Source organism: Cupressus sempervirens, chromosome 7 (assembly GCF_028749045.1).
Source record: "Cupressus sempervirens isolate cs-2001-9-10 chromosome 7, ASM2874904v1, whole genome shotgun sequence".
In the NCBI taxonomy this organism is placed as follows: domain Eukaryota; kingdom Viridiplantae; phylum Streptophyta; class Pinopsida; order Cupressales; family Cupressaceae; genus Cupressus; species Cupressus sempervirens.
The window spans coordinates 118,536,510-118,561,812 of record NC_143124.1 but is presented as its reverse complement, the minus strand read 5'-3'; the positions used below and the strand labels follow the sequence as shown (position 1 = coordinate 118,561,812).

At 36.0% G+C, this 25,303-nt stretch overlaps 1 protein-coding gene and 1 pseudogene across 1 annotated transcript; both read left to right on the top strand.

Annotated features, from left to right (window-relative positions):
- The first annotated feature begins 3,259 nt into the window (after positions 1 to 3,259).
- Positions 3,260 to 24,118, top strand: LOC149545793 (protein PLASTID TRANSCRIPTIONALLY ACTIVE 12, chloroplastic-like). The gene is made up of 5 exons (XM_089793836.1): positions 3,260 to 3,349; positions 3,462 to 3,883; positions 3,928 to 4,183; positions 4,488 to 4,600; positions 23,830 to 24,118. The coding sequence occupies exons 1-5, from the start codon at positions 3,260 to 3,262 to the stop codon at positions 24,116 to 24,118; spliced, it is 1,170 nt and encodes a 389-aa protein (XP_089649962.1).
- On the top strand, positions 10,867 to 13,500 carry LOC149545794 (exocyst complex component EXO84B-like; annotated as a pseudogene).
- Positions 24,119 to 25,303: the final 1,185 nt, after the last annotated feature.

Below are 25,303 nucleotides of genomic sequence, written 5' to 3'. Positions count from 1 at the left end.
CAATTTGCAAAACCTCGTCTAGTGATGGCAATGGATAATTGTCTTTTTCTGAGGCTCTGTTCAAATTTCTGAAATCTACACATAGTCTTATCTCTCCGTTCTTCTTCCTTACTGGGACAAGATTGGCGACCCACGTTGAATGTCTCACTGGGAAAATGATCCACGCATCTAGCAACTTCTTTACTTCTTGATATATCAATGGTTCTAACAAAGGATTGAATGGCCTCTGCCGCTGCCTGAATGGCTTACTCCCTTCCTTCAGTGGAATTGTATGTGTGATGATAGAAGGATCATATGTTTTCAAATCTCCATATCCCCAAGCAATTACATTTGGGAATTCCTTCATCAAACTCAATATATCTGCCTTCTCCTTAGGTGTGCAAACTTTCCCAATGTGAACTATTTTGGGACAATCTTCTGTCCCCAAATTAACCTTTTCACACTCATCGCCCCCTGTGGGTTGATACTGCATTTTGTGGAACTGGTCCATGTCAAATATCCTTTCTAACTCAATAATCCCCTTTGGAATAGTATTTTCTTTTAAGCTCATAATTCCTTCTGCATCAATCTCTGCTTCTTCATCCACTTCACCATCTATGATTTGCGCTGTGAAAACATCTGAATTGGTCAAGAATTTGAGGATATGTCTATCATCTTCAAACACTTGGAAATTCTTGACATTGTTTGGTACTGATGGAACCGATGCCAACTCAACTCTGAATTTCTTCAAACCATCCAACTTAATTGGTGCCAGCGAGCTTGCAGTCTGTGCGAGGGCATTTGCCACCTGATTGTTCGCTCTATAGCTAAACTTGATATTGAAGGCATTGAAGTCCTCTATCAAATCCCAAACCCTGTTTCTATATCTCTTCAATCTCTTTTCATAGCAGGCGAACTTCTGTTTTATCTGCTCAATTATCAAATATGAGTCCCCAAGAACATGTAGTATTTTGGCACCTTTCTTGATAGCGCATAACAATCCTAAAATCAAAGCTTCATACTCTGCCACATTGTTAGTGCATGAGAATTGCAATCTATGTGCCTCTAAATATGTTGTCCCTGTTGGGCTGACTAACTCAAATCCGGCTCCAGCTCCTTGTTTGGTTCTGGAACCATCGAATCTTAGAGTCCATACTCCATTTCTTTCTAGATGCTTCTCCTTTTGGAGACTCTCCGACTCGTCTATTTCATCATCTTCTTTTATTTCCGCACTGGGTGGTGTAATTTGGTTCTTTGTTTCACCCATCATGTTGCTTTTTGCTTCATCAACTTGTTGAATCTCAACCTTCTGTTTACCATGTTGATCTTCTCGTTTTAGAGCCTCTGGTATTCTCTTTTCCACTTGTTCTAAGGCTACTGTACACAGAGAGCAAGATAACTCTGAGTGGAATGCATTGTGAATTCTGCACCAATTGGGTAATAATAAGTCTCTTACTGGTGTTCGGTTACCCCACTCCATTCCTTGTTGCACGGTCCTAGTCACGAAATTCTTGAAATTTTCAAACATGCCTTCACCCTCATCGGACGAAGCATCTGGATCTGACTCAATTAGGATCTCAGTGGAATCCCTTCCTTTGCTTATGATATTCATTGTCAATACTTCTACTTTCTTTGGTCTGTAGGTGCTCATATTTGTCTCCACAAACAATATTTCGTTTGACTCCCCATTTTCGGTCACTGTCAATCTCAACCTTGGGGTGCTATCAATTCTAATTTGATTCGCCAAACATTTCCATGGGAGCCACATGTGGGAGAAGTCAGTAGCCATATATCCATTCAATTTTCTAGCCCAATCTCTCCCTAGGATCAATCCGTAGGTATCGGCTACATCCACTACTGAAATGTCTACCATGTGTTCCATCCTCGGATCAGAGGCCAACTGCATATGTATATTGTGTAATTCTCCTACCACTGGCACTTCCGTTTTATCCAATTGAGTAACTCTTCTGTTGGAGTCCAAAGGCGTGATTCCTAACCTTCTGCAAATGTTCAAAGGCATGACGTTGCTTGATGGTCCTGAATCTATCAAACAATTGTGAAGCAACTTCCCGAACATCCTTACTGACAACAAGAATGGGGCTGGTTCCTCTTTCCCTTGATAATATACCATAGGTGTCTTATGTGCTTGCTTTGGCTTCACTCCGAAATCTATTGTTTGAGTAATCTCTTCCTTCTTCACCTTTTCTTTATTGTTCACCGGATTTTGACTCTTTTGAGTTTGTTGTTCTATAGGCGTCGATCCTTGAGCCACATAAATTGGTTGAGGCCCTAACTGGCCATTGAAACTGCTAATGTCGCCATATGCAACCTCTTGTGTAGGGTTCTCCCCCTCACCATACGAAATTTCTTGAGATGAATTTGTCATATTCGCTCCTAGAGCATCTTGGATTACATGCACCGAATTAGGAGGAGACCTCCCTTGAGTATGTGTTACTGTACTTTGAGTTTGAGATCCTTGTGGTTTGTTATCCTTCAAATTGTTAAGGAACGTATCCCTAACCTCTGCTATCTTCAGTAATTCGAACAAAGGGAGACTGATCTTGATCTTCCTCATCTCCTCTGTCACACTTTGTCCCAACTTCTTCAATTCTTCGTTATTGACAGTGTTGTTTCCCGTTCTTCCTCTATTTGTTTCTTGTGTCGACTGGACATTCTGTGATCTTTGAACATCTTGATTGTTCTTTTGTGTACCCTGTTGAAAATTCTTTTGTCCATTCCCACTGCTATGGTTACTCTGTCTGTATTCAGGGGCATCCCTTGAAGCATATTATAAATATTATAATGTTTCTAAGATTTAGTTAGCTTTAGCTTTTTCAGCTTTCTTTCACCTAGAATAGAGTCTTTCTATTCATTACAATTGTTTCCTAAGGAAACATCATTTCTTTTGTATAAATGGAGCTCTCGGTCTATGTTAATAACAAGCAAATATTTACCAATTACTTCGTAATATTAACAAAATGTGGTGTTATGAGTTCTCTTATTGCATGGTTATGTTTAATGTTCAACATAGTTAGTTTACTTTTTTATAAATGTTATAAAGTTGTTAAAGATATCTAATTTTGAGCTAAATTTTGTGAAATACTCATTGACCCCCTCTCATTATTTCCTGTTTCTAACAATTGGTATTAAAGAATAGTTATTCAGAAGAAGTTTAACAACAATGCAGGTCTAATTCTTCTATAATCTACATCTTGCTCTATATGGGTGGAGTGAAATTTAGATGATAAATTTATTATTCATGGGTGTACACTAAAAGTAAATGCATGTCTTTGCTGCAGATGGTATTTTGGAGCATATTTCACAGCTGCCCCATTATTCAGGCTTAAAATTCCCAAAAGCAAAGCCTGTTGTAAGTTTTAAATCTTGGGAGGTGTGAATCACCATTATTTTGAAACAGTTCCTTCAGCTTCTTTTTGGTACATATTTATAGTTTTAATCAGTGTTTGCATTGAAACTTGCAGGACAAGATCATATTTTTGTCACCATTTAAAATCCCAGCGATTACATTTGAAGGGAAAAATTTGTATCCCTTGAGAAAGAAGAGCACTCTGATTGTGTTGGTAGGGTGGAGCCTCAGAGATCAGGATATAGATAGTCCTGATGAGCGCCCACCATATGATTCCTATAGAGACTCTAATACTGGTGAGCTTGTCCCAACAAGGGGGGCTCGACCAGGTATACCTGATAGAGATTTCTGGTCTGAAGACACAACTATTCGTGCACGGCGTGGACAAATTCCTTTGGCTTCAGAAAAATTGGAAAACACAATAAAACCATCCAATGGTCAAAATCCAGGAAGCAGGAGGAAGAAATCTAGGGAGAATGCAGCAATACCAGAATCTTCATCTAGAGAAACTACTGACAATGAATTTACACCAGAATCTTGAGCTGGAGAAACTAATGACAATGAATTTACACCAGAATCTTCAAAAATTATTCATTGGAAGAAGAAGACGAAGAAACTTCAACACATGTAATTGAGGAACTGAAACCTAATGAGGAGATAGTCGATGTTGAAGATTTGGCTAGGAAATATGGAGAACCTCAACCATTTTTTTGTAAAAGAACAGAAAAATGCACACCACCACTTCCAAATGAGGATTTATGGTGGAACTGGCGCAAGCCTCCAATAGGAATGGAGCAATGGTCAGAATGGAAGAAGACTCCTCCAAGTGGAGATGCGGTATGTAGTGTGTGACTACAACACCTTATATAATGGAAAGTGAACTAGGCTCTGAATATAGTGAAAAATTGATTATTCGTCCTGTCAACTCATTTGGCAAAGTAGTTTTTTATTTTCATGTTTGACATGCATAACAAATTTAGTGCTAGTTGTGGATTATCTGCCTTTCTTGAGGTTTCACTATTCTCATCAATCTTGCAATGATAGATGACGTGCATTACATCTTTCTGTGCAATTAATTGTTTTTAAGTTATAGAACAAAATTTGTATCCTTCCAAAATTAAATAATTGCTCTCATTCACAGGCCATGGCACTGGCAATGGCAGATGCTGGACATATAAAAAATTTTGGGGAGAAACCAACGATTGTTGAGGCCACTCTTGCTCGAACTCGAAAAAGGGCTCTAAAGAATGAAAGGTAATCTACTATAGACTTAATTATCTTTCCTTTTTTAATCATGGACCTAGATTTGATTGGAGCAAAACCATACATATTTTTGTTAATGTTGCACACCTTTACTAATAAATTGAATTAGATATAGAATAATGGGGCACAAGTTCTTTTTCTTCTTATATCATCAGTCCATCTACTTCCTAATGAATCAAATTTATTTTTATGAACAGTCTTTTGGTATTTGACATCCTTCTACAAGTATCTTGGGGATCCCCTTTGCGAGTTTAAATAATTTTTGCTGATTAATTGGCTTGTTATCAAATTATCCCTTTGCAAGTAAAGGCATATGTTTTTCATGTTCAAATTGCATCTTGTACAGCCAAGTCCCTTAATTTTATGGAGGAGAGAGCTTACATATTTTTTTTGATGATATTTCTATTTGTTTGTTATTATATATTTTACAGTCTTTGACTGAGAAATCATTTACTATTTTCCAATTTTACTTAGTGTTTGTTTTTCTGTGTAATGTCCCTACTAAGGATCTTACTGAATCTGCTTTAAAATTCATGAATATGATATGACATTTCTTGTATTTGTTCTTGTCCTCAATAATTGGTAATGTAATGACTTGTTTATGTTATTTTTAATATTCTAAAATGGGTTAGCTCTTGAGATATCTTTTCTTGTCTTTATAGTTTATCTTCAGTTCTCTATATATTTATATGTACTTAAGTTCTTGAACAGATAATATACATGCTCTTGTCTTTACATGGTAATCTTCAGCATTCTCTCTTTGTAAAATGTATGCGTATAAGGTATTGGATGTATAGTTTTGTGGATGTTGATGGAGGTCGTATTTCTTTTTTATTATCCCCCTTATGCAGCTGTGGTGGGTATGCCTAGAACTCAATTTATAGATTTCTGCCTCTGTGTGTGTATACCCCCTTTTATGTTGTTCAAAGAGAAATAGTTTATTATGATTGATAATCTTCTATGCTAGTCATATTTTGTCCTCTATTATCAAAGATGAATGCCTCTGGCACTGATTGAAAATTCAATCTCTATGATGACTTAATTATAATAGCCCCTGTTATTGGATGTTGCATGATTAGGATGTTGACTGGGCTTCCTTCTGATCGGTCAAGTTTCTCAGGACAATTATACAAGTTGATGTGAGTGGATATGTGATGCAGGGACTCACCTATGGTACCTTCCTTAAGGCATTCTTCAACTCAAGGAATTTCAACACAGGGTCAATACATCAATAAAGTACTTTTGAACAAGCTCACTTCCATCTTCTCATAAGCCTTCATCATACTCACAAGCTACCATGAACCACTTCCCCCAACCAAGTTCAAAATATCAACTTGCACTTTGCTCCTCAAGTGCCTTCAAATAGGCTAATTGGGTCCAACCCTCTAAACACACTCAACTTCACTTGTGACTTTGCAGGCGTGGGCTTGCTGTTGAATCCTATAACTCGGTATATTTCAACCATTAGAATTGATTTCCCAACTCAACTTGCTATACTTGCCTACTTCCTAGTAGCCTTGTCAACTCTATTTTTGCCCCTTAACTCCTAACTTTTCCAAAGGACTTGCAAAATAAATGGGTATTCTAGATACCCTTTTGGGACTTCTAACTGATCCCCAAATGCCAATTCTTGACTCTCAATATAAGTACCCAAACATTGACAAATCACAAAGGCAATAGGCCTAATTAGCCCTAGTTTGTGAAGCAACTCCTAAGTATAGACCATGCTTATCAAAACTAACACTTGGACCATGTAGAGAATTCTAGCACCACACTAAATCCTTGATTTTAGTTCCCCACTCAACATACTCTACAAGTTATGCATATTCCCAAGTTTGTGTATGTTGAAACTCTACTGTAATTACCCCCTAGGGGATTAAATTTCTACTACCTCCCTGCAAGTAAACAAAAATGGCGTTCTATATCTTAATTACACTACCTTAGCTTGAATTTCCCAAAAGGTTGTTAAATAATAAAAACTAACAGTGGAATTTTGAATTATTCACAATTCTTTATGAAACCCTAGTCAATAGTGCAAAACCGGACCCACTGATGTAAAATCTTAGTTTTCTCTTAACCCCTAGCACATTGAATCTTCAAAATTGATGCATAAGGACGCTAATTCAATCTTCTACCTATTCCAATTGGTTTTGGGCACTGAAAAATCTGTACAGGTTCATACAAGTCATTGCAACAACAAATTTGACTACAAACTGTGTGTTTTTATTCATCGAATCTTGTCTATACATCAAATTTTATACATACTAACATGTATGTGACTTCAATAGACCTCCAAGACCTTATATCCACCTGATTCGTGACTTCCCATGGTTGTCCAAGTGGAATGACTCTTGAGCTTCCATGTTGCAACAATTTTGCAAAATGCAACTTTTGCAATTTTGCCAGAAAAGTTGTCAAAATGACAGCATTTTGAGATTGAGAGGAAAGAACAAATTCCAACATGTGTAGTACCCTCCAAAGGACTCAAAAACATCAAAAAAAACCCAAAATGACACCTAATGTCCATCCTTGGTCATTTGCACATGTTGGCTTATAGTCATGCCAGACATGCAATGACAAACAAAATAGAACTTATTGCTAAACAAACATACTTATGACTTCCTTATGACTTCATGCTTTGTCTTTGCCTTCCATGGGTGCCCCTGCAGCATACTCCCTAGATGAATAGATCTCAATTTCACTTGAGATGAGCTCCTGCAATGAAGTGCCATGCTTCTTGACTTGGTCCTCATCCATCCAAATTACCTCTGCTCCTGGTTTATCTTTCCATTTTACCAGATATAGCTTGTACTATTTACTCCTTTTCATTTTCATCTTGGTGTCTAGGATCTTTTCCAAATTTGGTGGTTTTGATTTTGGAATCTCAGTCAAGTCTTTAGCAACTTCTTGTGGTTCTTGTGAAATATCCTCTAGTACTTCACCCTTGAAAGTTGTCAAATCACAAGCATTGAATATGGGGGATATCTTATGTCTACTGGTAGTTGTATCTCATATGCATTGTTGCCATACTTGTCTAGGATCTGACATAGTCCTACCTTTTTTTGCATCAGTTTAGTGTGCTTAACTTTTGGTAATGTTTCCTTTCTCAGGTATGTCCACACCAAATCTCCTATTGCAATTCAAACTTCTCTTCTTTTTTTGATCTTCCAACTATTTATATCCATCTGATGACTTTTGGAGCTGCAACTTGACCTAATGGCTTCTGCAAACCTTTCTCCATCTTCACTGATAGATCGCTTCTGCAAACCTTTCTCCCTCTGCACTAATTGATTCAGTTTGAGGTAATTCTAACATTTCTCTTAATTCCTCTTGGATGCATTCCATAAACAATTTGGAAAGGTGACTTCCTATGCTCCTATTGACAGTATCATTATATGAAAAATATGCCTGTGGTAGGATGGAGTTTCATTTCTCTCCATGTTGTCTTGTAGGGCATCTCAACAAATTTCATAAGAACTGATTGATAACCTCTGTTTGCCCATCTGGTTGTGGGTGATAGGCTGATGAAACTGAAAGGATAGGTTGGTGACTAGTTTCCTCAATAAAATCCTCCAAAAATGACCAACAAGTTTCTCATCTCTATTTGACACTATGCTCATATGCAATCCATGAATCCTTTCCATCTCTTTGCAAAACAAGTGTGCTATATAAGAGGCATTATTAGTGGACCTGCCTGGCAAAAAATGAACCATTTTACTGAATCTATCCACAACAACATAAATGCTATCAAATCCTTTTTGTGTTTTGGGCAACCCCATCACAAAATCCATGCTTACTCTTTCCCATGCTCTTGAAGGAATAGGTAAGGGGTGGCTCTCCCCTTAGCATTTTGACAAATGGTGCATGCCTCCACAAATTTTCTAACATACACTTGTAGTTTAGGCCAAAAATAGTGTCTCACCAATTCTAATGTTGTATCTAGTCCAAATGACCAGACATAGCTCCACTATGCTTTTCTTGTATGACATTCATCTTCTTGGAACATTTAGGGATACATAGCTACCCTCCTTTAAATAGGAGTTCATCTTGAATCAAAAAATCAGAGAATGCATGATTATACTTATCACTTTGATCATTGCATACCTGTTACACCTCTTTGAAGTCTTCATATACTACATACAACCCCTTTAAAGCATCCATACCCATACTTTTCAGTTGAATCTCTGATATAGTAAGTGCCCTACTTGATGCATCTACCACCTTGTTTACAATTCCTTTGTTGTGTTTGATGGAAAAAGTGATTTCTTGTAGGGATTCTACCCATTTCTTATGTTTATGAATTAGCTTGTCTTGGCCATTGATGAAACTCAAGGCCTGATTATTAGTATATACAACAAATTCTCTTGGCAATAGGTAGTCTTTCCATTTTTTTAGAGATTGGACTAGCGCATACATCTCCAAGTCATATTAAGAATATCTCATTTTATCCTCATTAAGTTTTTCACTAAAGAATGGTTCAGGCTTGCCCTTCTAACTTAAGATCCCTACTATGGCGACATGACTAGCAGTGCACTCAATTTGAAAAACCTTACTAAAATCGAGATTGCAAGGATAGGTGGTTGAGCTACCTTTTGTTTGAAAAGTTCAAAGGCTTCATGTGCTTCCTTGGTCCAAATGAACCTGCACTTTTTTCCTCCTTTAATGGTGTCTATATAGCTGCAGAAATCAGACTAAAATCCCTTATAAACTTTCTATAGAATGTGGCTAACCCATGAAAACTTCTGATATCTGCAATGGTTCTTGGGGTAGGCCAAGAGAGAATAGCATCTACCTTGTCTTGATCCATCTTCAAAGTGCCTTTGGAAATAACAAATCTTAGATATATGAGCTCCTCTTGCATGGATGTGCACATTTCCATGTTTATCATCTATTTCTCTTCATATAGTCTCCTTAACACCATGTGTAAATTCTCTAGATACTCTTCTCTGGGTCTAAAGATTAGGATGTCATATGAATATACTATCACAAAATTTCCTTTGTATTCCTTAAGGACTTCATTCATTAGCCTCATGAATGTATTGGGACATTGGACAAGCCAAAGGGTATTACCTTCCACTCATATCACCCTTCATTTGTTTTGGAGGCTACTTTCCACTCATTACCAGACCTAATTTTGATTTGATGGTATCCACTTTTTAAATCAATCTTTGAAAAGTACTAGTACCTCCTAAACAATCAAGTCCATCCTCTATTCTTGGCATTAGGAATCTATACCTTATGGTGATCTTGTTGAGAGCTCGAGTTTGTACAAAATCTCCAAGTTCCCTCCTCCTTTTTGGCTAAGACAATTGGTAACTCTTGTATTTCTTTTTCCGTATCTTCATTTTGTTGTGGGGTGAGCTTGTAAGTTGCCTTTTTGGGTAATGTGGCTCCTGGTATGAGATCAACGCAATGACTAATCTCCCTCATAGGTGGTATCCTTCTTGGCATCCCATCTACAATGATGCCTTTATTCTTGTTAAGTATGTCAACCACTCCATGATCTAGCTTAATTGGCTTAGTCTCTGATTTTTTTGCCTTCATCAGTGGATTTATAAATATTCTAAATAGAAGGCCATATAAGGAATGATCTGTATGCTAATTTCAAGATGTTCAATATTTTCTATAGTCTGAGATCCATGATTACCAAAGGATGAATTTAAAATATCAATGAGAAATAGAAAATATGATGCCTATCGATAAGGCAAGAATCCTCGACCACCAACAAGTCCAACTTCTTAGGGCATTGGTGAGATTCATGATTATAAAAGGATGCATGTAAAAGATCAATGAGATATATAAAAAGATGATCCCTACCGATAAGGCAAGGTCCTTGACCACCAATAGGCTCAACATTTTAAGGTTTTGGGGATGTACAAAAAAGTAATGATAATAGTCGATTTTGTGGATATTCTGCAACCATGGTTTTTCATGAGAACACATTTCTATGTTGATTTCGTCCAACCTTTGTAGAGGGAGTTCCATATAGTCAAATGTTTATGCTGCTTCTAGAATCTACCTAGGACACAATTTTGCCAGGCTTGAGTAGTTCTTTTTAAACCAATATGTTTCACTAAATCTAGCTAAGATTTGCAAATACAGTTTTGTTATTTTTTTTTTTAATCGCCGTCTTTACAAAGATAATAGTTCAAGTGTCGATTGAATTGTTTTTCAAATTCTTAAAAGACCAAATTGGTGTTTTTTTATTATTAATGAGGTGTAATGGAGCTCTGATTTTTAGAATATCCATTTAAGAAATGTTGGTGAAAAAGATGCTGATGATGAGCAGTTGTGGTGTAGTATAATCCTCTTCCAGACAGAGAAGATCCTCCTAAGCTTTCTGCAAAATATGAGACATCTTTGCCTAGAACTGTTAGACTTGAAGAAAGCATCAACTGAAGAGTTACAAAGAAGTGGAGGCTTTGTCTGTCTTAGAAGAAGAGGATAGATATTTTCTAGTTCAGAAAGAAGAAAACATTTCATCTTCACTGCTAGCATTATATCAATCTATTCTTTCTAAGTGGAAGGGCAGGCTTGCAGAATAGTTTGTTCAAATTGTTAAGCAACCTAGGATTCGTAGTAATGAACTACACAAGGTATTGTCTGGCCTTTGTAGACTTGGAGATGGTCCTCATGCACACACTCTATTGCTCAATTCCTATCACTTGCACCTTATGAACAAGATTCAGAATCTGTTACCTTCTTGTGGAATTTACTCTGCAAATTATATGACAACCTTGACATGAGTTGTATTTTCCATCATTTCATTGGTTGCTAAACATTCTATGGAAATATTCAGTGAAGCATCTGCATACACATCAGAGCTTGTTTTGTGGGCACATAAGGAAACAGATAATTTTGTCCAGTTAATTATGAAACATGTCTTATCCTTTAAGGAGCGAGCAGGTGGGCTTCAATCTTCTGTTGCATGGGTGCAAGTGGCAGTAGGACATTGTAGCTTGCTGGGAGGTTAGGGAATAACATTGTGTCCTTATCTTATAAAGCTCATAAAACCATTTATGGAAGAGGTTTTAGTTGGATACATAAAACGGATTGAGATAAATGTTAGCAATGTCGCTACAAATGACAATTGTGCACACAAATTTATTTCTATGGTCTTGGATATTTTGGAAGACTTGGCTCCATTAATAAATTTGTAGATTGGACAAAGCTGTAATGTCCCCTTTTTGATAGGCACTAGCTACTTATTTTTTTTAGCCTTAAATTTTCCCCAGAGGCTAAAAAGGGAAGAAATAAAGGGGAAAAAATATATTAGATTAATTACTTATAAAGTTATTAAAAAATAAAATATTAAAAAGTAACCTTATATTTAATTAATTTAATATTAAACTGACTAAAGTAATAAAATATCAAAGAGTCACTTAAAAGAATAAACCAATAGATTATTCTAGAAATTTCTTGAAGTTAATTATGAATTCTTTATAAGGAGCCTTTGGGGGGGCATTTGAGATCTTGAGTTGCATAATAATCTATTGTGCTAAGAGCTTTAGTGCTTGCAGGTTTGCCTGAGGGTTTGAAGACTCTAAGGTGCCAATTTCGGTTGTGAGATATCAACCCTAGTTGGAGGAGTGGAAGTGGTATTCAGCCATTTCAAGTTGAGCATAATTTGTATACTTAGACTACCTGAGGGTTTGAGATTTTGAAAGCAGTCCAAATTTATTTTTCTTCTGAAAAAGCAGTTTGAAAAAGTAGATCCGAAAAAACAATCCGAAAAAACAATCCGAAAAAGCAGTCCAAAAAAGTAGTCTGAAAAACAATCTGAAAAAAGAAAAGGAAAAAAGAAAATCCGAAATAGCAAAGTGGAAAGGTAGGATTGGTGAAAATTATTACAGCCATCTACAACTAGGTTCCTTTGTTTATCATTCATGTTAGCATTGCATTTTAGGTGTTATAAGTTTCAGCTGTAGGTGTGCAGTATACCAACATTATCATATTTTGTAATCCATGTAAATTCCAAGAGTTTTGGCCATCTTTCATGAGCATTGTATTAGAAATTTCATTGCAATTAAAGAGATAATAGTTGCTGGTGTCATTTAAGCAATTCAATATCATTTATTATCAGCTAGTTAGTTTGCATACCAACTATTTGTAAAAATGTCAATTGGCTATAGGTTCTCTTTTTGGCATAAATAATGTTATAATTTTGCATCCCAAGTGTTTGTCAAAATTACTAGTTGTTGTAGCTACATATTGCAAGTAGTTTCAGCGACATATATGCATTGAATATTGTGAAAATAAGTTGCACATTCATGTTAGGTCATTGTTTAGTCAATTTAGAGTCTTTTTGCAAGCATCCTTATTGATGCTAAGTGAAGGAAAAAGCCATAAAAACAAACTGAAATTTTATACCAGTCATATGACCCTTGTATGCAAAGAACCTTTATCAACATTTTGGGATCAGATTTGAGCAGGGTCATTACAAAAGCATTATAGATAGCATTACTATTATTTTTGATAAGTATATTGGCATTCTTGCTAGAGCTATGCCATGTCTATCAGGGGATAAATTAATAACAGGGTTCAATTTTGACTCTAATTTGAACCTAGCTAAAATAGAATCTCCACAACTCGCTCTCTTGGCCAATGCCATAGCACTTGCTGAAGCTCTGCCACATTCTGTTTCAAAATCTTCAGTTTTAAAGGATGGAACCATAGATTGTCCAAGCAGGGGAAATTGTATGATACTAAAAAAAAATGCATCACATATAATACAATGTAAGGATTGGAGATGTTTTCTCCAACATTTAGTAGACAAACTTAGAGATCAGTTTTGTCAGCAATATGTGCTAAATCAAATTTATTCAACACAAGTTGACACACGACTAACTGCACTAATCACCTCAGTGACAATTAATATTATTATCAAGTAGCAGTTATCAAATGGATGCAATCGAAAGTCTTCATATGGGAACAATTACTAAAGCAGCAAAGCATAATGGAATTGAGAGTACGAGAATAACAGTCATGAAGATATTTTGACAAGATTGTGTTTATAAAGCGAAAATGGAGCCTTGATACAAGATGAGTGAATTCACCAATAATAGAGATTAAATTGAACACAATATGAGTCACTTGTTCAAATAGAGGATGAAACTGGTGGTTTCGGTGCTGAAGGTCATTTCTCTCCAGTTATTTATTCTGGACATGTGAAAATTCCATTTATATGGAGATATCTGGAGATGTGGTTGAATCTGTGGGAGAATATGAGAGTTTTTCTGTAGCAATGACATTCATATAAAAGGATTTTTTGTCTCCTACATTCAGGAGTCACTGTGTGGACTAATTTTGCTGGAGGAGAGCCATTACAGTATTAATCTTTATAAATTGTTGCCCAGCGGCTTACTTCTGATACGTTTTCTTGTGTCTTGTTTTAGGTGTATGCGTTGGAAATCGGTTCGTGCAGAGATGCAGAGCAAAGCACCCAGGTGAATAAGGATCACAAACTCTGAAAGCGAGGGATATGTTACACACTGGTTCATCAGCAAATGGGCCAAGCAACTAGTGTATTGTTGATGCTTAAGAAGATATTCTTTCTCCCACCATGGTCTTGGCCAGAGGTCTTGCAATGTTTTGTGACGTCGAGAATCATATTTTAGCTTACATAATTGTTAAAATGATTATTTGAGGTATACAAGTGCTTCCAAGGGTTGAAGATTTTAAAGTAGTAATTAAATTCACTGGGAATTGTTATTTTAAGCTTTAAACAATGTTTAGTTTTTATAAAGGGTCTCAATGTTTGGAAAAGTAACTGTTGCCCCTTTTGGATGTTTATCAATATGAGATGTAAAATAGAGACTTTGGGGGGTATACTTCAATATTCATATTTTCAATTTTTTTTTTACCTATTCTATACTCTTATGTTATATTATATTTTTCATTTGAAAAGAAAATGACCTTTTGAACTAAGCCTATGGATGGTGAATTACAGAATAAATTCTTGTGCGATTCTTGAGTTGAATTATATTGGATAGATCATTTGTAAGGAGTGTCTCCAGTACGATTTTATTTTTGGATCAATAAGAAGTATTTATTTAATTTATTTGCATTAGAGTTTTATTTATTTATATTTAAGTTGTGTCCTTTATTAATGTTTTTAATTTATTTACTATAAATATTTTAATATTTGGATAAGTGGACTGGGTCATTATTGCATTTTAAATTAGATAAACATTAATATTATGAAATATTTTATTGTTTCCGTATTTATGTCTAATTTGTCTCTGCAAGAGTTAAAATGCATTTTAGACTAGTTTAAATTGCATTTATATAATTGATCCGTCGCATTAGAATTATTAAAATTGTTTATAGTTTAATATATTAAAATTTATAAAGTTGTACGTTTCAACTAATAATATTGACTTTGATTGCGCATTGAATTAAGCACTGGTCTTTTACTCTTGATTCAAAATCCATATGCTGGCAATTGTTTCATTTCTTTCCTTTGAAAAATTAATATATTCATTTGTTGTAATCCACCTATAATAATCACTTTTATTTATAAACTCTCATATATTAATTTATCATTCTCAGTTCGTAATTTGCAATCTTAAAGCTTTCTATAATTCTTGTCATTTTGAAAGCTTTCATCGCATTCACATTCTAATTGATTTGTTTTAAGTGTCTTGGATCTAAGTGTTTCATCTAGGATCAGGTACACTTGCCTCAGTTTTATAGAGCTGAAAGTGCGGGGGATTTGGATCACATTGATCAATCTTGTCAAGTTGGCCTTAACCGATTGGATATCCCAGCATTGAGTAGGCAAGGCTCGTAGGATTCCAATCTACATTTTTGGGAACCAACAGATTGGCGGCTCTACTGGGGAGAGTTGCAACACAAACCCTAAGAGTTTTTGATTTTGAGATCAATAAGAGTTAGATTTTATTTAATTTATTAAAACACTATGATATATTTGAAATTCTAGATTAATAAGTTTTTTACATTCAATATTGTGCATTTTAATTTCCTTGAAGATCTCGATCTCATAATCATTTTATAAATCTAATTGCTTTGTGGAGATTGTATCTTGTAGAGCATTGTATGTCTTCTTTAAATCTTTGACACAGGTAAGATATACTCTACTAGAAGGAAAAACTCAGATTCTTAAAGCTTACTCATGTCCTCCATTTGGAGGTGGTGACTCTATTGTATTGTGATTGGTACTTTAATAAAAGGAGTGCTTGGATCATTAGTGAATCTGCCGAGGGAGTAGACTCAGAAGGAAATTGTAGATGGTCTTTCAAATGCATCAATCATTTCAGAGAAAGCCTTTTGTTCCAGATGGCATTAGGCCATTGGATTTCAGCAATTTTGATTATGAACTTAGCAGGTTATTTCCAAAGTTTTCACAACTGGTACCAAAATTTCATGGAGAATGGGATGAATCGGCAATTCGACATTTGGATGCATTCTATACATTTATAGAAGACTATGAGATTTGTGCTGAAGATCAAGTAATGAAATTGGTTGCCAGGACTTTGAAGGATAATGCAAGACAGGCATATGAATCATTACCCACACAATGCACCTCATCCTAGAAATAATTCGAACAATGGTTCTTATATGAATTTTATGATACATGCGAGGAAGATGACTTGTGTTATGAACAAGATAAAAATCAAAGCTCCAGCATGGAGGAGGATCATTACATGTCTCAATTTCATGAGATTTGGGTGTGTTCCCTATTTTTTAGGAGTATCCCTAAATTTGAGGGTGAGATTGCTAGTTGGCCTAGGTTGTCCGGTATCAGTCACAGGCAGGTGACAAACTCAGTTTCATATTTTGGAGGTGTTTGGGTTGTTCCTTGGCTACTTGGGAAATATTTTAATATATTTAAATATTCTCCTAAGTTAGCATTTTAATAATTTAAATAAGGCCAAGTGTTTAGCCATTTTGGAGTAATAAGGAGTTTTCTAGCTCTGTTTGGATCGATTTTCCTATATGTGGTAGTTTGTTGGAAAGAGTGCACTCTCTACTATTTGATTATCACTTGCCAAAACTTATTTTATGCTTGGAGGTATTTTTCATTAATAAAGTAATGATTTCTCTCTATTTGGACACCTTTATTTGGGAAATATGTTATATTATAAAGTTCAAACGAAATCCACTTAAGGGTTCTTTCAGGGTTTGATTTGCCTTGCAGAGTGGATACAAGGAGATGGTAACCTAAAAGTGAGTATCTTTTATCATTTTGTCAACCTATTTTGGACATCATTGCTCTGGAAGAGCATTCCTCACCTAGGACGCAAACTCTAGTGCTGAGAGTAGATTTGTTGGGATGTAGCCCCAACAAGATTAGATTTGAAGGTTCTTCTACATATAGTTTGATCAAGGCAGGGGATTGATTTCTAGTATTGCAGTCACCCTTTGCAGGCAATGGATTTTTAGGGAAGGCGACCACTTTGGTTCAGCCTGACATTCTTTATAGCAGCTCACTTGGATCCCATTTTCAGTTGGCATCAACCTTGTTTGAACTTTGAAGCACATCTATATTGGTACAATTTAAAAATAAATCAGATTCTATTGGTAAGGTTTTAGAATTATTTCTAGATGAGTATGTATTGCTGTATATGATTTCTATCACTTCTATTTTATCAGTTACTGTTATTTATTCATTGTAATTCCTATATTCTAAAGAATGCAAATAAAAACAACATTCTTCTACAGCTTTTGTCTAGCTCTATAAGATCAAAGAAAAATCTACAGGAAAATATAATTTATATAATTAAACATTATAGCAGCTGCAAAGAAAATATCCATTTGGGATATTTCAGTAGTATCAGAGCTAGATATTGCTAGCCTGTGGATTTGATTACAAACCTATGCATCCAAGAGCTGAGATACACAGATTTTACACGTGCAACAGAGCTCAACTTGAACAAGGTTTTGGAATTGAATAGGGAAATACTATAGCAGATGAACATAGAGGAAATAGAAAGAACACCACTAATGAGGATGAAAGAGAATAAATGATGACTCTCATCAATACCTAGCCTATAATAGTCCAGATGCTTGAGAGGTTACAGGGAAATTTAGAGCGGATGGAGTTGGATATGTGAAGAGATAGGAAAGGACACAATAGATCTGTGTCAGTTGTTGGAAGTGATAGATCCCATGTTGGTTGGGAGCTCCCTTCACTCCCAAAGATAGGAATGACCTCATATACTTGCTATAGATAGACCCTTCCTTCCATAGTTTTTACCTGGTGAGCAGCCACCACAGGTTGATCCACCCAAGATAGGATTCCTAGAATCCATCATGGAAGCCACAGTTGAGTGGAGAGCTCTACCCCCAGAGGTTAGGGATGTTTTCCCTCTTCTCCAGTATTATTCACATCACAAGGATACGGTCAAGTTCAAAGTAGATAGAGACAATAGGCCACAATAGAACAATGATCTTAGTAGAGCTATTGGGAAGATTTCATTGGCTACTTATGATGGCACTAGTGGTTCGAGTGCACGAGCTTGGGTACACAAGCTAGACATTTATTTATCCTTATGACCCATTCCTGAGAGAGAGGCTATATAGTTTGCCGTATTACATTTAAATAGAGTTGCCTATGACTGGTGGCACCATGGTTTGGTTACCCAGGATCACACCTTGATTCATTCCTATGTTGAGTTCATTAAGCGACTAATTACTCGATTTGACCAGAAGTACACCGAACTATACTATAGAGAGTTGGCGCATCTTAAACAGACTGGACATGTAGAGGCATATGTTAATGAGTTCCAACGCATTGCAATTATGGTACTTGATATGCCCCAAAAGCATAATGTGATGCTATTTATTGAGGTATTGCAGGACAAGCTTAAGGGATTGGTTTGCAATTTCCAGCCAACCACTCTTAAGGATGCTATTGATGTGACATTGAGGCTAGACACCACTCCTACTTATCCATCAGATAAAAAGCCATTCAGAGATTCACAGCCTCCACAGAAGGCCAACACCTCACAGCTAAGGAATGGTTAGTCAGTTAGACCTCCTAGGATGGACCTAGAGACACAGAATGATTTGAGGAGGAAGAAACTATACTTCTCATGCAAAGAACCTTGGGAGCCTGGGCACTATATGGGGAAGGGCAAGGTTCATTTGATTGAGGTGACATCTGAGTATGGTGATAAGGAGATACTTGATATTAACACTGACAATCCCAAGGAGACTCATTAGGAGCAATCATAGTTGGAGTTGGACATGCCAGAGTCATTGGTGGTAGCCAAAGTGACTATGGCTACCTTATCTAGTTATCCTAGATTCCACACCTTTCAGCTGAATGGTACATTATAGGTCTAGCGAATCATGAGCTTGGTCGATACAGGAGCTACACATAACTTTATTGATTAGAAATTGGTTGAGAAATGTGGGTTGCAATCTAAAATATTTGAGGGTTTTGGAGTAAAGGTTGTAGATGGTGCAATTTTGGGATGCACTAGGAGGATCTCACAACTTAGTATTCAGATGGGGGATTTTACTTTGACAGATGACTTCTATATTCTACCCTTGGAGGATTATGATATTATTTTAGGTATGCAGTGGCTACAAGGTATCAGAAGGTATATTATTGATCACCACCGTATGCAGTTAGTTTCTGTCTAGTGGGAAGAAGGTGATCTTGAGAGTAGCTTTAGATGGTGGACCTAAGGAGGTGAATTCTCGCAAGATGGAGTCTATTATTAGACATGATGATGTGATTTGGGCTACACGTTGTTTTGTGAAGTCCAAAATACCTATTCCTTAGGATGGAAAAACATTTCATATTAATATTCAGTCAGTAATGGATTGACATGGCAATGTTTTTGGTGATATACCTCCTGGTGTACCTCTGGATAGAGGGTTTGAGCATGGATAGAAATGGAGGATGGAGCTAAACTAGTGATCACCACCCCATATCGTTATCCTAGGGCATACAAGGATGAGATTGAAAAGACCATTCATGAGTTGTTAGACATGGGCTTCATACACCCCAGCTCTAACCCCTTTCCTTCTTCTGTAGTACTTGTCAAGAAGAAGGATGGGACCTTGCAGATGTGTATAGATTACAAAGCACTTAACAAAAAGATAATCAAGAATAGATATCTGATCCCATGCATTGATGAGTTGTTAAATGAGCTTCATGGGGCTATCTACTTCTCTAAGATTGATCTTTGTTTAGGCTATCATTAGATTCATGTACGATCAGAGGATGTACACAAGACTGCTTTCCGCTGCCACTACAAACATTATGAGTTCTTGGTGATGCCTTTTGGCCTTAGCAATGCACTAGCCACCTTCCAATCATGCATGAACCTCATCTTCAACAAGAAATTGAGGAAATCAGTGTTGGTATTCTTTGATTATATATTGATTTATAGCCATACTTGGGAGGACCATCTCATACATGTGGAGGAGGTACTTAAGGATGACGTTCTACATCATGTTCTCTTGGAAGGGTCTTAAGGATGACATTCTACATCATGTTCGGGAGTGTATGACCTGCCAGAAGAATAAGTCTGAGCATACTCACTCAGTTGGTTTATTGTAGCCCTTACCCATACCAAAACAAAAGTGGACAGAAATCTCCATGCATTTCATTATAGGTCTCCCTCGAGTACAAGAGAAGGACTACATATACATGGTAGTTGACAGGTTGACTAAATATGCCCACTTCTTTCCTATTGCAGTTAACTTCACAACATCTTAGGTAGCAGATTTATTTTTCAGAGAGGTGTTTAGGCTACATGGTCTTCCCAAGGCCATAGTGAGTGACAGGGATAGTAGGTTAATGAGCTCTTTTTGGCAAGAACTTTTCAGAGTCACAGGTATGAAATTGACACCTAGTACCAGCTACCACCCACATACAGATGGGCAGACCATGATTGTTAATAAATGGGTTGAAGGGTATTTACGCAATTATCTGTCAAGGTAGCAAAGGACATGGGTGTGTTGGTTTCACTTGGGCGAGTATTGTTATAATACTGCGTACCATGTGTCATTTGCTATGACTCCATTTAGAGCCCTCTACGGTTACGATGCTCTATCTTTTGTTGATCTGGCGGTTAGTGATAGCAAGGTTCCTTTGGCACATGATTGGGTGTAGGAGAACAAGGACATCATGAGATCTCTCAGAAAGAATCTTTAGCAGGCATAGAATCAACAAAAGATCTACGCTGATTGACATAGGATTGAAAGGATATTTGAGGTGGGGGATATGGTTTACCTAGGACTACAACCTCATCGATAGAGCACCCTTAAAGGGGGTGGAGCTGAGAAGCTCAAGCCTCATTTTTATGGACCATATAGGGTTATGAGGCCTATTGGAGAGGTTGCGTATGAGATTGAGTTACCATCTGGTAGTAGGATTCATAATGTGTTCCACGTGTCATGTCTAAAAAAGGAACTGGGACAACATATTATACCATCTCTAGTTCTACCTCCATTGGATGAGGAAGGTAAGCTGACATTGGTTCCTGAGGAGATTTTTAATGAGAAGGAATGCTAGTTGAGAAGTAGGGTGATTCGAGAGTATTTGATTTGCTAGAGAGGTCTCCCTATGGAGGATGCCACTTGGGAGGGCAAGACTATTTTACAACATCCAACTTTGCAGTTGCTTTTGGGCAAGCATCTTCAAGAGGGGAGGACTATCATGTCCCCTTTAGCTTTGTATAGCAGTGACATGAGAGTTAGCCTATTATGGAGTCTCGTAGCTTGGTAGTGGTGATTAGGGACTCAGTCAGGGTTTTCAGCATTCGGATTTGGTATTATAGGTAGTAGTAGATTAGTTGAGAGCAGTTCCTTGATTTTAAGAGGCAGTTCCTTGATTGTAGGAGATTCCTACCTTTTAGAAGGTGGTGACATTTCTAGAGTTGAGGTTATATGAGATCACCCCCTGGTCTCAATTTCAAGAGATTTAGGTGTGTTCCCTATCTTTTAGGAGTATCCCTAGATTTGAGGGTGTGTCTGCCAGTTGGCCCAGGTTGTTTGACATCAATCAAAGGTAGGTGACAAACTCAGTTTCATGTTTTAGAGGTGTTTGGGTTGTTCCTTGGCTACTTGGGAAATATTTTAATATATTTAAATATTCTCCTAAGTTATCATTTTAATAATTTAAATAGGGCTAAGTGTTTAGCCATTTTGGAGTAATAAGGAGTTTTTTGGCTCCATTTGGATCAATTTGCCTATGTGTGATAGTTCATTAGAAAGAACTTTGTCTCTACTATTTGATTATCACTTGCCGGAACTTATTTGATGCTTGGAGGTATTTTTCATTAATAAAGTAATGATTTCTCTCTATTTGGATGCCTTTATTTGGGAAATAATGTTATATTATGAAGTTCAAATAAAATCCACTTTAGGGTTCTTTTAGGGTTCGATTTTCCTGGTAGAGGGGATATAAGGTGAGGGTAACCTAAAAGTGAGTATCTTTTATCATTTTGTCTACCTATTTTGGACCTCATTGCTTTGGAAGAACATTCCTCACCTAGGACGCAAATCCTAGTGCCGAGAGCAGATTTGTTGGGACGTAGCCCTCAACAAGATTAGATTCAAAGGTTCTTATGCATACAGTTTGATCAAGGCAGGGGATTGACTTCTAGTATTGTAGTCACACTTTGCAGGTAGTGGCTTTTTAGGGAAGGTGGCCACTTTGGTTCAACCTGGCATTTTTTATAGTAGCTCATTTGAAGCACATCTGTATTGGTATGATTCTAAAATAAATCATATTCTATTGGTAAGGTTTTAGAATTATTTCTAGATTAGTATGTATTGCTGCATATGATTTCTATCACTTCTATTTTATCAGTTATTGTTAATTATTCATTGTAATTCCTATATTCTAAAAAATGCAAAAGAAACAACATTCTTCTGCAACTTCTGTCTAACTCTATAAGATCAAAGAAAAATCTACAGAAATATATAATTTATATAATTAAACATTATAGCAGCAGCAGAGGAAATATTGATTTGGGATATTTCACCATTGGGGATTTTTTATAAAGTCTAAATCATAAATATTACACAGTGATTTATAAGATTAAGTGCAACACATTTAATATGATGCCACCTATTGAAAATATAATGCAGCAATAAGAAAAATAAGATATCAAGGATTGATGAATATGTTGTAGCAAACAAGGGTATCACTAGAAATTTGGTGAAAGCCTATGATGATACACAGAAACTGTACATGTCAGCAATTGAAATGTTGGGCATACATCCCAGGCAAAGCAGTGAGCATGTGACTCTATGAAGAGAAGTAACAAATATATTCTATCTAAATGTTTAGAATAAGTAATATGCATTGGACAACAAATAATAATCTCTAAAGTGGTGCATAAGATTATATGAAAAAGAAATTAATTAAAGGTCCACAATAATTAGAAGTTGCAATTATATTTGGATATGCCTCTTTGTCAGAAGGCATGATTGTTTGGACAAGTTGCTAAACTACCAAGCAAAAAAGTGGGGCCCCCATTTGCATGGGTTGTTCGTGTTTATAAAACTGTAGTAAGTATTAGCAAAATATCCAAGCAATTTACTAAATATAGTAAGTATAAATCAAAGTGTCCCATATGATCTTCGGAAGGCACACCACAAATAAACTAAGAAATTGAGTTGAATAGTACAACAATAAGCACTAAAAGGTGAATGGAGAAGTCATAGAACATCCTTTGTCTCTCACGCTCTTGAATGTCATGCTTGTAGGTTTTAATGAAAATTATTGCTTAGCCAAGAAGAGGTGCATTTGAATGTATTATTTGACACATTATAGAGCTTGGATGTGCAAAATGTGAAAAACTGACTAGGTTATGGTGAAGTTGTAGTAGATAAAAGATGCTCTTTTAATAAGTTAAGTTGAGAGGTATCCTTTAAAATATACTTCAATATGGAGACCAAAGTCATAGGAAAACCACTACAAAAAAAACTAGTGGCTTAAAACAAGACATTATAAATGGGGAAAATTATGGTTTAGATCAATTTCTAAGTGATCAAATCCTTTTTTTTCGTGAATAAATGCTAATAATTTATATGAAATTGCTTCCTGTCACTATTCTTAAGCTGTCACTTTCAGGAATACATTGATTTGGCATACTATTTAGGATCAATACATAATTGAAAAAAAAGCCTTTCAATATAAACTGGATGAAATAATTTTCTATGGTATGTGATTTGACACTTGTTCCTATTTATAGTGACTATTGTAGTTATTTTTTGATGGTTGCATACAGGTTGAGTCTTGAAGAGGAAAGGAAAAAAGAGTTACATCCACTGGCATACTATCAAGAGTGGGTGAAGGTATGGAAAAAGGATACTTCAAAGGAGGTACTACAAAAGCACTATGAAGAAACTGGAGAGGATTTACATACACAACTTGCTCAAATGTTTCAACATCAAACAGATAGGGAGTATCGCATCATGATGGGCACAAATGTACGCATTCTTTGTGACCCCTTAGTTATACAGATGAAGCCAAAACATAAAAAAGCAGGTGTTTTTTCTTTCTTAGGTGCAAGATAAGGATTATGTGAATTGAATATGCAAATTAAGCACTATCATTAGAAAGAATAAATAATCTTGTACTTGAAGGGTACTTTTCTTGTTTCATAAGCATTCAAATTTTTTGTACATATTGCTTTCTAGTCTATTTTTTATCATTTATTCTTTGAAGAGTCATCATGGACTCTTTATCTCCCATGTTTCATAATGTCATGCTTGTAGTTTTGAATGACCATCATTGCATAGCCAAGAAGTAGTGCATATTATTGTATTACGTGACACAAATTAGAGTTTGGATGCACGATATTTGAAAATTTGACTAAGTTGTGGTAAAGTTGTAGTAGACCACAAATGCTCTTTTGATAAATGAAGTGGAGAAGAATACAAGCTCTCTTTGCTGGGTTAAGTGGCAAAGTAGACAAGCATGTGCTCCTAAATTGTATTTTTCTAAGCGCTTGGCTGAAATGTGTCATTTAAGTTCATTTTTCCTTGTTGAAAGGCATAGGCGACAAGAATGAACATTGTCTTTGGAGGTATTTTTATTGATTGGCAGAACCCCTTGGAAATAATCCTAGCCTATTTTGAACAAAGAGTAGTAATACACCTTATAAAATCAATATGGTAATATTTGTGTGCATCAGATCAGTTTTTCATTATTTTTGATCGAGGATTTTCATTATTCTTGAAATTTAATCCAAGGTGTCTTCTTTGCATTTATTGCTGATCTTGGATTTTTGTGGATGTTGGTTATGCTTTCAAGATCCCTTAAAATATTTGCTATGTTTCAGAATGCAACTACTATTTAAGCTTTATTTTTTGTAGAATTAGGATAGGGTATTTATAGCACTATTTTTACTAGTTTCTATTTTGAAGGTCCTTTTTGACAAAATGGCTAAGGGATTTATTTTAGGGTATTTTTGTTTACTTTTGTGTTCATTTTGGTGGGTAACTTTATGCTTTAAATGTTTTATTTTTGAGCTTTTTAGTTGCTCTAGACATTTTTCTTTAAATAGTAGTTTTGAGATAAATCTATTCTGGTAAATTAATGTTGTTGTAATTGTATTAAATAGAGGAGATGAGAACTCCTTGTATAGATTTACAAAGATGGTTTTCTAGAAAAACCATCGTGAATGAAAGATGAAAATAGAAACTACTTAAAAAAGTAAGGACTCACTAAGATGATCATTAAAGGAACATCACAATATT

Bases quoted from the DNA above. Each gene is read 5' to 3' on its own strand.
- LOC149545793 (XM_089793836.1), top strand. From the start codon at position 3,260: ATGCATGTCTTTGCTGCAGATGGTATTTTGGAGCATATTTCACAGCTG. The intron at 3,350-3,461 runs GTAAGTTTTAAA...TGAAACTTGCAG, and splicing joins TCCCAAAAGCAAAGCCTGTT to GACAAGATCATATTTTTGTC. The intron at 3,884-3,927 runs TTGAGCTGGAGA...CACCAGAATCTT, and splicing joins AATGAATTTACACCAGAATC to CAAAAATTATTCATTGGAAG.